This window comes from Aphis gossypii, chromosome 2 (assembly GCF_020184175.1).
Source record: "Aphis gossypii isolate Hap1 chromosome 2, ASM2018417v2, whole genome shotgun sequence".
NCBI classification, from domain to species: Eukaryota; Metazoa; Arthropoda; class Insecta; order Hemiptera; family Aphididae; genus Aphis; species Aphis gossypii.
Window position 1 is genome coordinate 21,517,800 of NC_065531.1, and position 20,251 is coordinate 21,538,050.

Sequence of the window (20,251 nt, forward strand, 5' to 3'; positions counted from 1 at the left end):
TCGTTAGTCACAATTTTTTTTATAAGCGTTTATAGCTCAAATTTTTACGAAATCTGTCGAAAACGCGAAAATTTGCAAGTAATTTTGAAGTTGAAAAATCATAAAATTTTTTGTGTTCATAACTAAGGATTAAAGTTATAACACTAAGTTTTCCATAAGTTTTCCTTCAAGTATCTATAGAGAAAACTCATAACATCATTATAGGAAAAATTTTATGTGCGTTTGAGTTTTAAATTTTTACGAAATAGCGTAACGACAACGATTTATCCCAAACGATTTTAAATATTTGTTATTATTCAAAAAGTATAAGTCGTAGATACTTGAAAATTTTACCAGTTATTTAGATTGGCATTTTCTTTACATAATTTAATTTTCAAAATATTTTGAATTTTTTTGAGCTATTTATAGACAACTGAAATTTTCAATTTTTCTGAAAAAATTTTTTTTAAGTGTCGATAACATTTTTTTGGCCCTATCAAAATACTTGAAAATTTTATACAAAGTTCCTCATATGTTATTCTTATAGTGATTAAAAAATTATAAGAATACATAGGCACAATTTTTTTTTTTTAGCATTTGAAGTTCAAATTTTGTCAAAAATTCGTCAAAATTATGAATATTTGCAAATGATTTTGTAGGTATAATTCATAAAAATGTTTGTATAGGTAGCTAAGAGTTGAAATTTTAATACAAGATTTTTCATAAGTTTAGCTTACAATAATTATAAAAGAACTTAAATGTTGGTGTATTCAGGCCATTAAAACATAAACCACCTTTTTCACCAACCACTGGAAATTATATCCTAGGCTGACAAATCATTTGCGTTCAGAATCGTTTTTCGTATACAATGATACCTATCATTGCATTCAAATTTAACCTACCCTAGTCCGAGATCAACCCCACCCCCTAATGTACAGCAGAACGGTACCCACTTGCCCACTTTTTTTTATTACAATAGCATAATAAACATATAAAAAAATTCACAGCTGGAATAATTGAAAAAGCGGGTACCGCTCTGTTGTACATTAGGTGCCGTGTGGATCACTACGAGTATTTTATATTATAGGGGTGTTAAATTTTAATCCAATGATAGGTATTATTGTATATGAAAAACGATTCTGAACGAAGATGATTTGTTAGTCTAGGACATAATTTCCAGTGGTTAGTAAAAAAGGTGGTTTATGTTTTAATAGCTTGAAATGCTTGAATACACCAAAATTTAAGTTCTTTTATAATTATTGTAACTTAAACTTATGGAAAATCTTGTATTAAATTTTCAACTCTTAGCTACTTATACAAACATTTTTATGAAAACTGTAAGTATTTATAGTTATTTGTTTTTAAATTACAACAAATAATATTTACAGTTTGAGAAGAAATGGTTACTATACGAGTGAATAGATTCAACATTTTATAACACAAAATACAAATTACATTTTTCCAATAAAATATTCAAAAACAATATATTATTAAATTTAAAAAAAAAATAGTATTTAATTTAAGAGTTTTATTACGCTCATTGGCTGTTTATAGTATTTTATTATATCATTTTTAATTGTTGTCAAGGAGATAATATTCTAAAAAGTGTATCATCGCGAAAACAAATTTTATTTCAGTTGACTACCTTTCTTACTTTAAGACGGATTGCAAGAAATATTCTTCATTAATTTTTTTGTATTTACGGTACTTAAACAAAACAAGTTAATTATGGCAAACATATCGCCGAATACTTCACTGTCTACATTCGACAATAATGATAGTGATTGTGCGGATGAACTGCAAGTTGCTGAAACTTCAAATCAATCCACTTCTCTAGAGGAACAGACAATAACGCCGGCGCTTTCCGCGGAAACCGATCCCGAAGCGCCGGCAGAACGTCTTATATCTGCAGATAATGAAACTCCTGCAGGAGATGCAAATTTGGAGATGGTTGATGCAGGAGATACACTATTCTCGCCGGCGCTCTCCACGGTACCGTTAACAACTGAGGATAAAGCCGTGGAAATCGACCTGGACACGCCGGCGGAATATATAGCACCTGCAGATAGTGAAGTTCCTGCAGGAGATGCAAATTTGGAGATGGTTGATGCAGGAGATACCCTATTCTCGCCGGCGCTCTCCACGGTACCGTTAACAACTGAGGATAAAGCCGTGGAAATCGACCTGGACACGCCGGCGGAATATATAGCACCTGCAGATAGTGAAGTTCCTGCAGGAGATGCAAATTTGGAGATGGTTGATGCAGGAGATACCCTATTCTCGCCGGCGCTCTCCACGGTACCGTTAACAACTGAGGATAAAGCCGTGGAAATCGACCTGGACACGCCGGCGGAATATATAGCACCTGCAGATAGTGAAGTTCCTGCAGGAGATGCGAATTTGGAGATGGTGTGTCGTCTTGAGGAAGTACGATCAATAACGCCGGGGCCTTATTGTTTCCGACCCATAAAACCAGAGCCGGTACAGGAGCCTCCGTACGACGATGACGATCGAGAAGTAGCCTGTATCTTTGGCTTAGACGATGAGACGGTGCAACGAAAACAAAAAAGACGTAGATTTCTGTCGGTCATCCGGAGTGCTGTACGAAGAACCTTCAGGGCAGTTTGCTGTTGCTGTTGCTGTGTAAAGCCAGATTTACGTGATATTGATTAGCAGAGGATGACAGAGCTTTTTTTTGACAGACGTTCAGATAGATAGAAATAAGCAGAAGAAAACCGAAAGACGGATGTCGGACGGTAGCGACGGCGGCGGCAGCAGTGGCGCAGATTCGGGTAAGTGATGGCGGCGGAACGGATGTCCGCGACACCGTGCACCGGCGGTCGACGCTGCGACCGGTCGCAAGGCGTGCTTGCAACCGGCCGCAGCGTTTCCTGTCTGGTGCATCCGGTCGTGCGGCATCGGCGGCCGGCAGTTCGAACTCGACCGGCGGGGCACCTGGGCGAAAACGACATATCGGACACGAATCACCGCACTGGTTCACCGAGTTTTCGCCTCGGAATCCCGTCGGCCGAGCACGGGCGGTCGGCCGCTATCCGTCCCAGCCGTTACACCCGAGTTTCCGTCATCGCCCGCCATCGCCGCTATTCCCCGTCCAAGTGCACGACATTATAAGTCTGCAGACATCATGGATTTTTCTTTTCCATCTGGACCTGTCACAATAGTTTTTTAAGTGTTTTTTGGTTTTTTATACCTCTATTTGTTTTGTTATAAAAATTATTACCATTGTTATATTAAAATATACATTTTTTTGTGCACATAAAAAATAACATTGTTTTTCATATTTTAATCACTTATTATTTATATTGCGTGTACTTACCAATACATGTTCTATTATTTGAGTTTTACACCCAATAAGACATTTGGAGATCTATCGCTCTGCAGAATAAAATAAGTCTCTAGTGCAGTGCCTATCACGACTGCTCGATGTACCAAATGTGATTTGTTCAACTTAAAATCAAGTCTAATTTTTATATTAAACTAGAGAAGTATTTTTCGTAGTTAATTATATTATTATGAGTATTTAATTAGTATAGTATATGTATATATATATATATATATTATATTATTTACTATAAATACCTACTGTAAAATTATGGAAATAGGTTAAAAAGATAATCTCTCAAAATTAATCAACGTATTTTTCAACATCATTATTAAAATATGTAGATACTCGTAGCTTAAAATTTATAAAAAATTTTGTATAATTAGCTAAGAATTAAAAATTTAATTCAAGATTTTCCATAAGTTTTTTAATCTAAGATTTTTACTAGAAATGTCTATGAATTTTTATGAGTGTTTGAGTTGAAATATTAATAACATTAGATATTCACTCGGGATAATTAGACCAAAAGAGATGTCTACGAAATTTTATATATTTTACTATTGAAAATTAAAAACAATGTAATACTCAATAATAATAATAATATGTAAATTAAAAACTAAATAGTGATGTTATACATAATTATAAAATACTACAGCGGTTATTAACCTGTGGTCCAAAGCCCCTGGGGGTCCGCGATACTCATGTCCGGAGTCCACTGCAGGCTTAAAACTTCGTGACAAGATATTATTATAAATGTTTAATTTTTAATTAATATGTTTTGTTATGTAAACTTATGCAATTATAATATAGAATATTTATTATAATTTTGGTTATGTTAACATGAGATGTAAAAAAAAAGTATTCAAAAAAATTGTTAGGGGATCCGCGGTATCTAGAAATTGTTCATCGGGGGTCCGTGATCTACAAAAGGTTAAGAACCACTGTACTAAGGTATATCTTTAATCGTGGTCGGACATATTTACCGTCAGATGAAATCGATATAAGTATATAACATCAATTCTAATCTAAGACCGTGTTTTTTTTTTTGAATTAGTTCGTAAATGCGGTAAAAATATTTACTTGGAATATCTTTGAAATAAAATTTTATTATTTTTGTTATCACTACAACTCAGCAGCTGTACTAAATTAATCTAACTAAATAGTAAATCATTCAAAATCTAATTTTACCAATTTTACGTTTTTTCCAGTGGTCGAGGAGTGACGCATAGATGCTTAGTGCTGGCGACTGATGAGTGACGTTGTTACTTGTTTGTGTGATGTTCATTAGTTCAGCAATAACTTAGTTTGGTGGTGTGTGGAACTGAGGAATGTTGAAGATTCGATGTAAGTACCTACATAACTGCTACAATATTACATATTTTTAAGTTTTATATGTATAAATACTACCTATTGACTATTGGCTATTCATCATTTGCAAAAATGTTACAAAAAGCAAAAGTAATTGATTAGACATTATGACGTATCAATATAGATATAATATATAAAAATGTATTATATTTTAAAATGTTTGACATAAGAGTGATAAATAATTGACTAATTGAGATATTTTAAGCATTACCACAATCATATATTTTAAATTATTTATTATTAGTGTTGTAAGAAACATATATTTTGTATAAAATATATTTATATTACCACACTAGATCTGTTAACTGTTTATTCCTAGTTTTAACTAACAAGATTATTAAGTTCTTAGCAATAGAAATAGCTAGTACATTATCCTCAAGTATCCTTTTTTTATTTAAAAAATAAAGTTTTGCCTCACTTGCCTAATAATGAAGAAAAAAATGTTACAGTAGATAGGTAGTTAGGTACCTAACATCTGATAAACACTAATCAATATCATATACAATATGTACAATATGATCTTAGGATAAATAGTTGATACTTGTGTAATCTAAAAAAATAATTTTGTGTAAACTGATATCCTACTACCCTTGTTAAGTATATTATTATTGGAATGATAATACAACTTAAAAGTACTATTTTATAACTTTATACCCTAATATTCATTTTGCAATTTATAAAATAAAATATTAGGTTATTGGTGTAAAAAAGAAAAATCATAAATAGAATCTCTCAAACAGTTAAATCAAGTTATGAAATTGAGTATTTCCTATCATTACTAAAATGTATACTTTATTTCCTAATAGTTCATAAATATTAACAAATCAATTAAAGGTGTATCTGTTATTACTGTACTACCAGATACTTTTTTATGTTTTTATTATGTGTACAATATACAATTCAAACTTGTGTTTCCTACTGCACATGACTTTGGAAATCTGAAGATATGGTGTACCATAAAAACAGCTAACTTGACAGTCAAATTCTGACTTCACCTTTGTTTTCAAAGTATTAGATATACTATATATTTTAGTTCTTTCCAAAAAAAGCTTAAAAAAATAAGAGTGTCTGGTAAAGTTACAGTGTTCCTATTTGAACTAGGTTTATGAAATGAATATTAAAGGTGTATTTATTAGTAAGTAGTGTGTATGATAGTTAATTAAATGTATTTAGTATTGTAATTTGTTTTAGGTTAAAATGTTTACTTATACAAATCCTCGTAATTCTCTTAAGTTACATAAAATTAAACCATCACCATTTTCAACATATCAGAAACGTAAATTATTTTTCGAAGACAATGCGGATAAAAATATTTCTCAATCTGATGTGTATGATCCTGAACAGATTTCTCCTGAAAAATCTTTTAATACAAATTTAACTGAATTAAGTCCTACTCTAAGTGAAAAATTTGAAAGTCTTATTTCAAACTCAAAGCATGAGCATTTATGTTCATCATCAATTACCACAGACAAACCTTCAAATTTTCAACAAATTGAACACAATACCACAACACCATTGAATTCAAAAAAAATCAAAGGAGACAAAAATCTTCCAAACAAAATTTTTAATTTAAATACAATTAAAAATAACAAAGCTGAGTATGAAGTAAAAGCTTCATGTTCTTATGATTATAAAACGGTAAGAAATTTAAATTGTGTTACTTATTTAATAAATACACAGAAAATATTTGTAAAACTGTTAAATGTTTTATAATTTTTTTATGCACAAAGACAAAATAACTTAGATATAAATCCTGTTAAAATCACAAATTAAAAATGAAGATACATTTTTACTATTTATTTTTGATTGTTTCATACTTAAAACTCTTTAAAAGAAACAACTAAAATATAAATTCAAAAACCATTGTATAAGATGTAAATTAACTGATTAATATTTGTTAAGTTTTTATTTAATAATACTTTAAATTAATGTTTATTGACAGATTTCACCTAAAGATGTTGGCAGTGAACGAGTTACTCGCTCACATTATAATCCAAAAGTAAAAATAAAACTATTTAAAGATAATAAGTCAACAAGTAAAAAAAGACCTAGATCTACCAGCCCAGTAATAAAAACAAAAATAAATTTGTTTCCTGATGGTATATCACCATTCAAAAAGAAGCCTGTAGATATAGGATCATGTAAGAAAGAAGAGGTCAATAAATCAACTAAAAAAAATATAGTTAAAAAAACTAAAACTCCTAAACAATCTTCATCAAAAAAAAATGTATGGACAGAATACATGAATCAAAATAAACCTAAACGTATTCTTATGGAACAACACAACAACAGAAAATTTTTCAAGTCTAAAGTGATTCATAATGATATATTAAATAAGAAGTAAGATTTTATTTGAAATTAATACTAATTGTTGTTATTTTTTGAATAATATTTATAATTGTTTAGAAAAGATAATGACTTTAACTCAAAAGTTATTAATTGGAATAATGAAAATAGTATTAGTTCTACAGTTGAAGTCAAGGAATCTAATTTAAAGGATCCAGAAATATTCAATGATGAAATCAGTGAAAATGATCAATATATAAATAAATCAATAGAATTTGATGATAGCCATTCGACAACTATACAAAGTTTGCTACCGACTCCAACGTTAAAAAGAAAATATAAAAGTATAAAATAATCCATAATTTAGTTATAATGTCAAACGCAATCTACCAAATAAATTTTTAAGTAATACTAGATCTACCCTTAAAATAGTATTGAATCACCATGTTTTTACATGTTTAATGTATTTGGTCATTATTATTTTCCTTTTAAACTAAAAATACTATATTTAAATCTGCAAGATAATTCTCAAATATTGTATTCATAAGTCCATGGATAGATTAAATGATCTCCACCAATCTTTTTTTAACTGCCTATCAAGTAAAGTTAATTTGAATTAGCAACTATATTGAAATGGTATCAAAACATAATTTGCCATTTATTTTTAGTTTCCTAAATATGTAATTAATTTTTATATCATACTAATGAGATTTTAAAAGTAAAATTGTAAAAAATGTCCCGTACAATGTTAATTGGGTATATAGGTGTAGTTGTAATTTTTTTAATGTTGGGATTATTAATAGATATTGCTTATTTTGGTAAATTGTGTACATCACAACCCATGTTATAATTTTTATAAAAAATTCAATCCAAGTAAATTGAAATGAAAAAAAAGATAATTTCATGTATTATAGTTTTAATTAATAAATTTAAACAATTGTTTATTAAGATTCAACATTTTTAAATAAAGGTGTCCAAAATCATAGCTCTATTCTAAGACCAGTTTTGTCTAGAAATGATGTTGATGGAGAAAAATGTATTTCTGCTTATTCTTCACCAGCTGCTTATCTAAAAGAGTATGTGTTAAAAGTTAAAAATAAAACATATTTATATTTAAATATATTATTTATATTTTTTAGTGTATCAAGTACTGATTTTGATGTCACAGTCATGAATGAATCAGTGAATACTTCAATCGATTTCAATGATACAGTCACTGATGAGATTGCTAATACTTCAACTAATACAACTAATACTTCGGTTATTGTAAATGAATCTCCACGAACAAATTTGTTCCCAATTTTCATAAATGGAACACCTTCATCTAGTCACATTATTCTGTAATTATATTTAAATTAAATTTCTCATTATCATAATGTCACAAGACTTATAATACATTTTTATATATATATTATGAATTATTCACATTAATCTAGTTGTACTACAAATGTATGCTAATAACGTTAGTAGTTGAAAAGTTGTATTGTACCTACCTATATTATTTATATTTTTTTTTATTGAATTTTAATATTATTAGTTCTAGTGAAAAAACCAGTACAGTGAAAAAATTAAGAAGAATTATTGATAATACTCAGTATCAGATTTATGCAGGACAAAAGAAATTTGGCGGTGTCTTATGTAAAGAATGTGGTATTTTTTATTCAAGAGGAGAACCAGAAGATGAAGCTGAACATGACAAATATCATAAAGCCAAGGATATTTTCAAGTATAAGGTATACTAGTTAAATTATATTTTTCTTTTTTTTAATATATGATTAATAATTGTTAATAAATATTATATTATGTTTATGTACTTTAGACTATAAAAAATGAAAAAGTTATTTTTAAAGATTTTGATGAACGTATTGTTGTAATATCTGGATCGGATACTAAAGTTTTGTGTTCAAAAGCTTTAGAGGTGATGTCATATGTTGACAAAGAGCTTGGCTGCAGTGTACAACATTCTGTTTTACCCACAACTAAAAAAGTATATAATATTTAATAGTACCTATTTCTAGTAATGATGACTGAAAAATTATAATTATTATTTTTTTTTCAGGTTTATTTGTATATAAAAAAGAAACAAGTGATTGGATGCCTAGTTATAGATCTCATATCTCAGGCTTATCATAATGTAGATACTGAATCAGAAGACATGGTTGTTGTATCTGAAGATTCATATCCCGTGAAAGTAGGTGTTAACAGTATCTGGATAAAATGGGATTGCCGTAGAACTGGTATTGCAACCAAACTACTAGACTATTTTCGGTAAGGTTTTTGGTAATATAAATATAATAATAATGAATGTTATGTATAAAGATGAATTTTAACTGGCTTATTATTTTTTAGTAAAAATTATGCATTCGGTCATATATTGACACTTGATGAAATTGCCTTCACTGTGCCTACACGTGCTGGCAAACAATTTATTAAAAAGTATACAAAGAAAAATGATTTTTTAGTTTATACTGGATGGTAATTTTTGTGATTTGTTATTCTTCAAGATAACATATTATACATTGTTTTATCATATGTTATATTGTTTTCCTTAGCAGAGCTTTGCCCTGATTAATTTCAGACAATATGGTCAATTGATGTACCTAATATTTAAAAATAATTTATTTTTGTTAATAATTGTCATACATTTATTATTTTTTTGGACCAAGTGTTTTTGAAATTCTAGAAAGTTATTAAATAAGAAAATAAAAGCTTATATCTCAACTTCTATCATTATATTTTCATGAAAATAAATATTGTATTAAAATATTTTTGAATTTTTACAAAGTTTTTCAAAGGTGTGCCATAAATAATTGTTAATCATGTAAACATTTATACTTTTTAAATATATTACAATTAATGTCATTTATTTTTATTTTGTTATGTGATATGATTTCAAACATACCTAGTTATATCTTATTCTTGCCTTTACATTTCTTTTTTCATTTTTTCATTGAAATAGTTAAGTGTAAATGTGTATTACATTGTGTACTGTATTGTAAAAAAAGTGCTCAGGCTGTTAATAAATAAATAAATAAAAGTAAGTCTAAATAATACAGAGTACTCGGGTGGGTTATTATAAAACCTTAAACTATAAATCAATTTTAATTTAAATCGATTAAAACCATTAGAAATTATTAAAAAAATAAATAAATTAATAACATAATTCAACAAATAAACAAAACAATTTAGAGATATAGGTACTTTATACTATATGTTGAAGCCATGTGTACATTTTTGGATTTTTCTGATTTGACTATTGTAAAGTTGATTGTTAGCAAGTAAAAGGGATTTAGCAAAGCATACTCTTTCCAAGAATCAAGAGATCGAAGGTAAATGTTAGGTTACCGTATCTAATGAGTATAAATTCTTAAATCTAGTATAGGGTTATATTCTGTTATATATTGAAGTGTACCCTGAACATTTTTTGTAATTTAGTTATGAAAAACGGAAAATTTTAAACAAAAATAATTTTCGACTAAATTGCTTTTTTTTACAAATAATCAAATATTGACAACAATTCGTCAAAATCAAGAATATTTGCGAATTATTTTGTAGTTAAAAAAAAAAAAATTATAAAAAATGTTGTATAAGAGTTGAAAATTTAATACTAGATTTTCCATAAGTTTGGTTTACAATAATTATAAATAACTCGAACGTTGGCCAATTAAAACAATTTTATCCTTATTCCTTAGTTTAAATTTTTATGAAATCTAAAATTCACTTGTAAAATGATGATTTTCTATCAAATAATTTAAGATTTTTGTCATAGTTTAGAATTATTTGTCATAGAAACTTTAAACTTATTCCAATACCAGTTGTTTAAATTGACATTTTCTGTACATGATTTAATTTTTCATTCAAACATCTTTTGTCACTTGTCAGAAGTAAGTGTAGACAATTATTAAATCATCGTAGCATAACTACTGAACCAATCCCATTGAACATGATTTTCGATCAAAAAGTTCAACCCACCTAACAAACACCCTGTAACAACGGTAACAAAGTAAGGTTCCGACAGGTGACAACCAAGGTGTTAGTTGTTTATACTTTATACATCTATCACAAAATGAAAACATTTGTAAAAGCTGTGTCAAACGAAAATTCACCTTTAGAAATCGTCTCAACCATGTCTCAATTCATTTCAAATTTAAGTACAATTATTAGTCCATTAATTTCCCTTCATTCCTTTTCACTAAATACATTTATTGTTAAAGGTAGGTAGATAGGTACTATAATATCTCCCCATAGTCTATTAATGTTTAATATGTTTAAATGTTTAATAATAATTATCTCGATTAACCTTATTGCTCCTTTTTGCCTTTATTGATTCTATAATTCTCTGGTTAGTTTTAAATTTATAACCTTTCGTATTAATAACTACGACTGTAATCGTTCACACTAATCATAAATTACAATGATTGTTTTTTAATGTAGGTACCCATTAAGGCATCAGTGTATCTACATAGGTCTTAATTGATGGTTGAGTTATAAATTATATTTGTATTTGTAATACCATTGATTTTACCTATTTAATGGCAAAAAAAAAAAAAAAGAAGGATAATATTGATCTGTGAACTTATCTCTATTAATTTATTTTAAAATAATATTATATACCAATCACCAATGTGATAGTGTTGAGGCTGGGGCCTACACGGCGATATTCGCTGCGAAATTCGTTAAGCGGAGTTCGCATCGAATATCGTTTTGTCCGGCTATACATAACGAATTTCGTCACGCGGGTTTATGGATTGTGTGATTTTGAAAAAAGTCGTCGCCCGCCAACGAATATCGTGGCGATTTAATTCGCAGTGACATCGTATAGCCATGATTTAAACATATAGGTTTTCGACGACAACGAAATTCTCTGCGAAATTCGTCGAGCGACATTCGCAGCGAATATCGCCGTGTATAGCTCCAGCCTAAGATAGATGGCATTATTTTGTATCAATTATTGTACCTCGAACTTAATATTATTTTAACAATAATACAATATTGTTCGGTAAGTATAATACTCGCGCTTAGGCTGTACCTACATTTACTATTTACTTTTAGCTTCTTTATTTTTCCTCTATTTTAATATATTCATATATTCTATCGTTATAGTATTAGATGTTTAATTCATGAACTTGGCACATTCAATTCGATAAAGCAGTTACCTACTTAAAGAACGTGTGTAAATTTTGTGTATTACTGTATTACGCTTGTATTTATATTTTGTAGTTGTTTCGTGTTTGTTACCTACAATTTTACAAATTCAATATTACTGGTCAATGGATGTAATTATATTATTATCGCAAAATAAATGTAATTAATAATTATTAAGTGTTATATTAATTAAATTTATTCTGTGATATTATTATTAGTTATTGCATATTTATTCGTAATAATATAGTATTCTTGAATTTCGATAGACAATGGCGATCATATTGTGTCAATGTGTCATAGATAAAAAAAGTATTTTAAGACGTTGACGGTGGTACCGAATAATCGACACGTCGTGGGTAATGGGTTATGGGTAGGAGGTATGTACATACTATTTTTTTTTTACACGTAAGTCTACGTACTCGCACATAGTCACATACAGCAAATAGGAAAGAAATAAGAAAGTAAGAATTAATGTTATTACTGTTATTAGGTACCAATTAATTTAGGCCTATGACTTGCACGCGTAACCGCACAAGTATGAAGTAATTATCTACTAAGTGATAGAAACAATCGAAACTTCGAACTAGGAAGTAAGAATATCAATCGACAGTTATGACCAATTAAAGTATTAAATATAATGGAATAATTCAATAATATGATAACGACTTGTTGGGTGGGTTCTGGGAGGGACGTCAAGTGATAACAGTAAAAAAAAAAAAAAAACCGACTACGGTCAAGTGTTGACCGGATGCATATCGTTAAAAATTAAAATGAAACGTGATTTTTATTAATTAATTTTTTTTCCCAGTCAATCGTCGTACCTATAAATATTTTCAATTCTGTTGATTCATTGTTCGCCGGCGTTCAAGTAGCGTTTAATCGTCATTTTGGTCGTCGACGTCCACGATCTCAGTTCACAGCCGTCGGTGTCCGTATATCAAGCGGTGGTTTACTCCGTAATTGTACTCCAACGACCGAGAAAATGAAGAAAATCGCGATTTTTGGTGCCACCGGCATGACGGGACTGTGTACCGTCGAAGCCGCTTTGAAATTAGGTAAGAATTGAAGTAAAAATAAAATCATCTAGAATATTACATAGAATACCTACCAAGGGTTTTTGAATATTTGTCGGATTACGATAATATTAAAAAGAAACTATGCTTGCACAGGTCTAGAAGTCAGAGCTCTCCTGCGGGATCCCAGTCGTATGCCCGAAGAACTTCGTAAGCAAGTGGAAGTGGTGACTGGCGACGTTCTGGTCAAAGAAGACGTGGACAAGGTCGTCGAGGGCAGAGACGCGATTGTCGTAACTTTAGGAACTAGAAACGATCTGGGTAAGATAATATTTAATAAAATAATATTAGGTAGACTTATTAGGAGTAAGTACTGCTAAGTATGTGGATTTTTATAGTAATGAAATGACTTTTGTAGCTCCTACCACAATAATGTCTGATGGGTTGAGAAACATTTTGTCAGCAATGGAAAAGAATAGCGTGAAAATTGTGTCTGTGTGCTTATCCAGTAAGTTTTTATGCGATATTGTAGAGTTTTGTACTTTTCTATATTACCATTAAATGCTTGGTTTCAGCCTTTTTATTCTATGATAAGCCCAAAGTGCCAGCAATGTTCCACGGCATTAACGATGATCACGAGCGGATGTTACATTTGCTACAGGCAACCGAATCTTTGGATTGGATCGCTGTAATGCCGCCACACATCGCCGGCACTCCGTCAGGCGATTACAGCGTAGAAATCGGCTCATCACCTGGTCGTGCCATATCAAAATTCGATCTTGGGAAGTTTATGATTGAATGTTTGTCTAAACCTGAATACTACAAACAGAGATGTGGTTTGGCGACCAAAGTACCCGCTCCGTGAACTAAAAATTTAACAAAACTGGTGTTTTAGGAAATTAAATCTGTTATACAATGGAATCAAAGTTTTATGGCGAAATGTTAATCTATAATTTTACAATAACTCAATATGTAATGGAATAGATGAGGAAATATATTATAATGTATTAAAAGAATTGTTGATGGAAAATCTGATATTCATATTATAATACAAACAATTAAATATAATATATTATTATTTATTGGTTAATAACAAATGGTGCAATTATTTTCCCTTCTTCTTCTTTTTATATTGTCCTCCTTTTCGGTGTTGAAGTCTGGGTGCGTTCTCGGAAGGCACTTGAGCAGTCTGAGGTTTGGGCTGAGCCGCAATATTTTTGATGTTACTAAAAAATAAAATAATATATAATACTTAATTTTTTTTTCTAAAAAAAAGAAGAAATTTGCAGTATGTGTGTTTACTAGTATTAAAATTAAATAAACTATGTATTTTAATTTAAAATATTCTGAATTCTATTTGTTTTATACTCTTATGATGATGGTAAAATGTATTTATTTTAAAATAATAAGTTTTGATAAAATTTGTAATTTTAGATAATTATGAAGTCAAACATAAAACAGAATAAATTAATTTTTATACTTAAGGTTGTAAAATAATTCAATCAATTTTAAAGTTTTTTAGTCTTTTGAAATGATTTAAATTAAATACTTAACTATAATTTAATTTGATATATTGATTTTATGGTTATTTATTTTTTATAATTAATATGTATGATAAATGATAATTGCCTACTCAAACATATTTATAGTCTTAACATTTTTTAATAACCTGTAGCTAATTATACTGCACATGTATAATATAAGAATTAATTATAACTTGAAAGTAATTGATGTGAAGTGTGAAGATTGATTAATAATTGGTTATAATTAAATACAAATCAAACTCACAATTGTTCACTTGATACGTTGCTCGCCCCTTGTGTTCCTTTGCCGATGCCTGTTTCTTTGTTTCTCCTATCTTTCTTTTTACGATATCCAGTACGCTCGTGTCTCGGCAACCAACGTTCAGGATTAGGAGGCACATCTGGGTTGAAATTTTTGGGTAATATTATCTTTCTCTTCTTCTTACGTTTCTTTTCCACTTCTGTCTTGGATCTGTGTAATGAATATGACAATAATAATAAAATAAATATTGACTTTGGCTAGTGATATATTGGCACGTGAGTGTTATTAGGCAAAGTGAGAAATTTAGTAATGGTAATATAATTTTTATTTATTGTCATATGTAAGACAACTATTTAGGATTGCTCAATAGGTATTTGTACTACATGGCTTTCAAACAGTAATATACTTAAAATGTTGGCAAAAATTATTATAAATTATAATTAATATAGAGTCATAACAAATTAGCTTGTAACTACCGTCTACCAATTGTTTAATTAATAAAAATGTTGGAAAACAATGAAAATTCTATATGTAAAAAGTGTTTAAGTTGGATAACTTCATATGAAAGTATGTATGAAGAAGGGCAAGTTGTTTCAAAAGAAAAAGTTGTCAAACAAATCATAGCTTAGGAGAAGGAAAACAATGAATACATTTTATTTTCATAATCTTTATTATGTTCAGCTATTATTCGCTTTACATACTTTATAATTATATATAGGTACCATTTATTATTTTAAAATTACTTTTGTATTTTTAACATTAATTAGTACTACAATGATGTATTTTTGAGGTATAGGATAATAGTTTTTGTCTATCTTCAGATTTAATATATATATTTTTTTTTGGAATTATTATCGAAATATAATAATTTATGATTTTGGAATATTGGTAAAATAAATAGCATATTTTAAACCTACTATATTTGTTAATTCACCAATACTCAATAGACTGCATACCATAAAAATAGCCTTAAAGACAACATTTCAGTACAAGGTTACTCATTTTTACAGTTTTATTTATAAATATTGATAATATTAATTTTTTTATCAAAAAAGAAAATAAATAGGATATATTTATCTTATTAATTTGGTAGTAAAACAAACCTCCAATCACAGTTATATTTACACTATTGAACGAAAATTGTAATTTTGGAACTACATTTTATTTCCGATCTATTTATGATTAATAATAAGTTATTGAATAATTACCCAGCAAAGTCTGGTTTCAAGGTGGATTTTTTGATTAATTTAGATCCCATCATCCAGTTAGTATTTTCAAGTAAATCTATGTCAGTATCTTGGAGGTCCAATGGTGGAAGCTGTTTACTGTACTTTTGAGCTTTTTCCGGGTCAAACTAAAAGTAAAAAATAATAATTACTTTTTACACTTTTCAAAGTATCAAGGTAACCACTTTTAAGTTAAAATAATTAATCTACTATGTAATAGTTATTTTAATTTAATGTATTTAAGTTTAGTGGGGAGCAGAGTATATCTTCATTTGAAGAATTATTGATAAAACATTTAGTCTTAAAATGATAAATTTGGTACAAATACTAATCAAAAAAACTTGATTTTATTTTGAGTTAGCTTTTTTTTTCATTTAACTTATTGTACATAAACTACATATTTGTTTATAATAAATATAATATAAGAACATTACATAAATATAACATACTGGTACTAGTGTCTCATACTCTTATTTCTATACATATAGATTGACATAACTTTTGGATAAGACATTTAATTTATCCATATTTCATCACTACTAGTTTATATAAAATTACCTGTTTATGCTCTTACTTCTACATATAAGTTAACATAGGAAAACAGAAAAAAATAGTATAAATACTACTTTATAATTTTATTATATTATACAGTTAACACTTAATTCACTCATAGTTCATTCTAAAGAGAAATAAAATTAAGTTCAAATTTCCTAATTCAATAATGAAAATCATGATTTATAAAAGTTAAAAATAAATATATTCATCAAACCTGTGTGTATGCAATGATAAGTTGTGCCAAAAACTTTTTATTATTAGGATTTAATTCAAGTAATCGCGACAGCCGTTTAGCCGCTTCCTTGGGATCTTGCTCCCGCAAATGTAATTTTGCAAGTTGTTTTAATAAAACGGTAACCTTTGAATTATCTACCTATAAAATACACAAATGTTTATAATCTATTCTGAAGAACCATGTATGTTAAGAATAAAATGTTACCTCTTTTTGACTGTACCAAGACAAAGTATCATTAAACAAGTCAGACGCCGCTTTAAAATTGTCAACATTTAAATACAGTGTAACGAGTGTACTCACAATTCCAAGTTTATACTTAAATTCACCAAGATTTTCAAGTAAAGTAATCGCTTCATTAGTATCATTCTAAAAAAACAAAAATTTTTAATTAAATATACTCATAGAAAGTAGTCAGTATAACATACTTTTCACATCTCTTATTTTTTCAATCTAACTATTTAAATTAGGTAGGATAATTTTATCACATAATGCATTAAAAAGGTAATTAGTCCTATTTAATATTTTAACTTTTTTAATATTTAAGTTGAAAATGATTATAGTTATTAAACAACAATATGAAGATAACGGGATTAAGACAGAACCTAGAAATATTGGCTGAAATTTATTTGGACAAAGAAACATTCAATAAAAGGACAATTTTGTTTTAAATAAAATGTTTTAGTCATCCTGAGATAGTGAAATATATAAAAATTAAGAATTATGATGTGAAATTAAAAAATGAATAATGATTAGTTTAAATCCGTAATTAATTAATTAATTAATTAATAAACATTTTACCTGCATTAATAATAATTTCACAGCTACCAAGGTACAATTGAGTTTAGCAGTGGGATTTTTTTGTTGGTAAACAAACTTTTTCAACAAGTCAATAGCTTCGGAATTTTTATTCTGGCGCCATAACATAACTGCTTTTAATAGTATAATATCCTCAATTAGATCTGGATATTTCTTTTCAATGTTATCGCATAATTGAGTACACTGGTCTAACTAATAATAATAAATAAAGAAATATTTATAATTTAAGAATATATTTATATTTTATGTGATTATCTCATTTATTACTTGGTTAGTGATCAATGCAAAACGACAATGGTTCAACATGACTCTTTTCAACTGCCAGGTATTCAACTTGTGAGTTAATTCATCAGACAATGTTGACTTGAGTTTTTTTTTCGAATCAAACACATTGTGTTCTCGATTTAATACTACCAAATTATTTGAAGCAATAGCCAAAGATCCAATATCTTTAGGTTTATACTTTAAAACTTCAGTGTATTCAGATTGTGCTTCTTTGTCACGGCCTAATTTTTGTAAGCAATAACCTCCTTGTACTCTGAAAAAAAAATGATTGGTTCAATTCTGATAATAAAAATCTATTGTTTTGTTAAAACTATTTATGCTAAAATCTAGAGACCAAAATTATATAGAAATGAAAATATACATTATATTTACTGATTACATTTGTATTTTATTTAGTATGAAAAACAAATTTTAGCTGTTTACTTTTAAATGATTAAAGAAATACAGTTTGAAAATTTTAAAATGTAACCTGTTATATTAATAGTAATATAATATGTCACCATAATACATATTATGGTCACTGATATAATTTATATTGTATTTAAAATAATATTTAAATTTGAATAATAAATTTATAATTTGTATATTACATTGTTTTTACACCTAAGTAGTAACATGTAATACTAAATTAAATCTTATGATTTAAAAATAAATATAATGATGTAGTATGGGATTTATGAAGTGGAATCTATTTTGTGACAAGAACAATTTACATAAAATGAATTTGATATTATATAAAAGAAAATTTAAATTGTGGTTACTTAATAGCAGTTAGCTCTTCTTGGATTTCTTCTTCTGTTGCTTCTTCCTCTTCCAATGTATTTTTACATGATTTGGCAGCCTGATCGAGTAAATCTTGAGCTTTTTCAATCTCTCTTCTTTCAATTAGTACACATGCAATGTTATACATAAATTCGTAAGTGTTATGTTGTTTAACAGTTGGAATGTCATATTTATTCTAAAAACAAAATATAAAATTAATTATTGAATCGAGTATAATTCATATTAACTAAACAACTTACATCTCCTAATTTAGAAAGTTGAGAAATAACGGCTGTTAGATTTGATTCTCTTTCATTTGTAAAACTGTCTTTACTTTGTTTAATGATATCTCGATACATATCAAAACATTCATTGTACCTAAAATGTTTAAGAACAATGTAGTATAAATTACAAAACATCACACTTTTTAATATATTTTATCTACATATTATTCCTATTTTGTCAATATAATTTATCACTAAGAGTTAAGAGATAGCTTAAAATATTTTGTTAGTAGTATTAGTATACCAAAGAGTGTTCATCAAGAAAATAAGCTGAATACAAAATATAAAATAGGTTATAATATTACCTTTCCAATTTATAAAGAATTTGAGCTTTTAACTCCTTAAAGCTCTGTGCAGGATTAGGTTCTTCATTTATCAGTTCTAATGCTTCTTCAGAGCGGTTTAAACGATACAAACAATACGCTTTTTCAAATCCAAATTTCCTGAAAAATGATAGATTTAGATAAATGAATATGGTAAACAAATCAATATAAACTACTCACTGTGATGCTTCATTCTTTAGTATGTAGTTGTATGCGTCTTCAATCTGATTAAGATGGATCAGACAAACAACTTTTGTTTGAACCAACGACAACTCTTCGGGAAATTGAGGTATATCTGAGAATAAAACACACAATCAATGTTTGTGACAAAAAAAAATAAAAATAAAACCCATAACTAGGTACTCACGTTTCTCGACGAGTTTGATGATTCTTTTGTATTCTTCGGCCGAGTCCAACTTTTCGATTTCCGAAAACACAGAATTCAAAAGGGATATTTTGGACATGATCGCTGCGAGATGTCCCTATGTGACAACTTTATATCAAATCAACATTAAGTCACCAGCTAGGGTTCTTGAAACCTATCTAATTAGTAATTATACTATTTAACTAAATATTACGAAAAAGATTTACGTACACTAACCAGTACACGATAACGAAACTGTGAAAGTATCGTATGGGTTTTACATAATATCAATATTTTTAGTTTAGTTATGAAAATAATATTATCAAAATATTTCTACTCGGCGATATCATATTTTTGATGACGTCTTATCACGTCATTCGGAGCGGGTGTTCTTACCATTACCGTGGTCGGCAACGTGCGAAACATGTCTCGTTTACCGCTCTTTTCAAATTTAATTTGTCCACTTAATTCGAAATATTATA

At 28.4% G+C, this 20,251-nt stretch overlaps 3 protein-coding genes across 4 annotated transcripts; 2 read left to right on the forward strand and 1 right to left on the reverse strand.

Moving 5' to 3' along the window:
- Window positions 1–4,496: 4,496 nt before the first annotated feature.
- On the forward strand, window positions 4,497–9,842 carry LOC126550293 (N-acetyltransferase ESCO2-like). 2 transcript variants are annotated; one of them, XM_050201518.1, is made up of 10 exons: window positions 4,497–4,666; window positions 5,882–6,328; window positions 6,633–7,030; window positions 7,097–7,320; window positions 7,947–8,052; window positions 8,116–8,316; window positions 8,514–8,709; window positions 8,796–8,963; window positions 9,036–9,244; window positions 9,326–9,842. In XM_050201518.1, the coding sequence occupies exons 2-10, from the start codon at window positions 5,888–5,890 to the stop codon at window positions 9,453–9,455; spliced, it is 2,073 nt and encodes a 690-aa protein (XP_050057475.1). In that variant the 5' UTR covers window positions 4,497–4,666; window positions 5,882–5,887; the 3' UTR covers window positions 9,456–9,842. The 2 variants fall into 2 exon arrangements, with proteins under 2 accessions (XP_050057475.1, XP_050057476.1); XM_050201519.1 differs by lacking the exon at window positions 4,497–4,666 and having other exon boundaries at window positions 5,864–6,328.
- A 2,987-nt stretch (window positions 9,843–12,829) lies between these two features.
- On the forward strand, window positions 12,830–14,231 carry LOC114130365 (flavin reductase (NADPH)). Its single transcript, XM_027995331.2, has 4 exons — window positions 12,830–13,176; window positions 13,291–13,455; window positions 13,553–13,642; window positions 13,710–14,231. Exons 1-4 carry the CDS (start codon window positions 13,104–13,106, stop codon window positions 13,997–13,999), a joined length of 618 nt encoding a protein of 205 aa, XP_027851132.2. The 5' UTR covers window positions 12,830–13,103; the 3' UTR covers window positions 14,000–14,231.
- On the reverse strand, window positions 14,193–20,077 carry LOC114130364 (signal recognition particle subunit SRP72). Its single transcript, XM_027995330.2, has 12 exons — window positions 19,773–20,077; window positions 19,586–19,700; window positions 19,388–19,525; window positions 19,059–19,176; window positions 18,798–18,994; window positions 18,019–18,289; window positions 17,734–17,943; window positions 17,140–17,301; window positions 16,915–17,073; window positions 16,128–16,273; window positions 14,923–15,129; window positions 14,193–14,360 (listed from the first exon to the last, which is right to left on the reverse strand). The coding sequence occupies exons 1-12, from the start codon at window positions 19,867–19,869 to the stop codon at window positions 14,240–14,242; spliced, it is 1,941 nt and encodes a 646-aa protein (XP_027851131.2). The 5' UTR covers window positions 19,870–20,077; the 3' UTR covers window positions 14,193–14,239.
- Window positions 20,078–20,251: the final 174 nt, after the last annotated feature.

Bases quoted from the DNA above. Each gene is read 5' to 3' on its own strand.
- LOC126550293 (XM_050201518.1), top strand. From the start codon at position 5,888: ATGTTTACTTATACAAATCCTCGTAATTCTCTTAAGTTACATAAAATT. The intron at 8,710-8,795 runs GTATACTAGTTA...TATGTACTTTAG, and splicing joins AGGATATTTTCAAGTATAAG to ACTATAAAAAATGAAAAAGT. The intron at 8,964-9,035 runs GTATATAATATT...TTTTTTTTTCAG, and splicing joins TTTTACCCACAACTAAAAAA to GTTTATTTGTATATAAAAAA.
- LOC114130365 (XM_027995331.2), top strand. From the start codon at position 13,104: ATGAAGAAAATCGCGATTTTTGGTGCCACCGGCATGACGGGACTGTGT. The intron at 13,456-13,552 runs GTAAGATAATAT...TGACTTTTGTAG, and splicing joins AGGAACTAGAAACGATCTGG to CTCCTACCACAATAATGTCT. The intron at 13,643-13,709 runs GTAAGTTTTTAT...GCTTGGTTTCAG, and splicing joins TGTGTCTGTGTGCTTATCCA to CCTTTTTATTCTATGATAAG.
- LOC114130364 (XM_027995330.2), bottom strand. From the start codon at position 19,869: ATGTCCAAAATATCCCTTTTGAATTCTGTGTTTTCGGAAATCGAAAAG. The intron at 18,290-18,797 runs GTAACCACAATT...TTTTTTTTTCAG, and splicing joins GAAGAGCTAACTGCTATTAA to AGTACAAGGAGGTTATTGCT. The intron at 17,302-17,733 runs GTAAAATGTTTA...TTGTTTTTTTAG, and splicing joins TGAAATTATTATTAATGCAG to AATGATACTAATGAAGCGAT.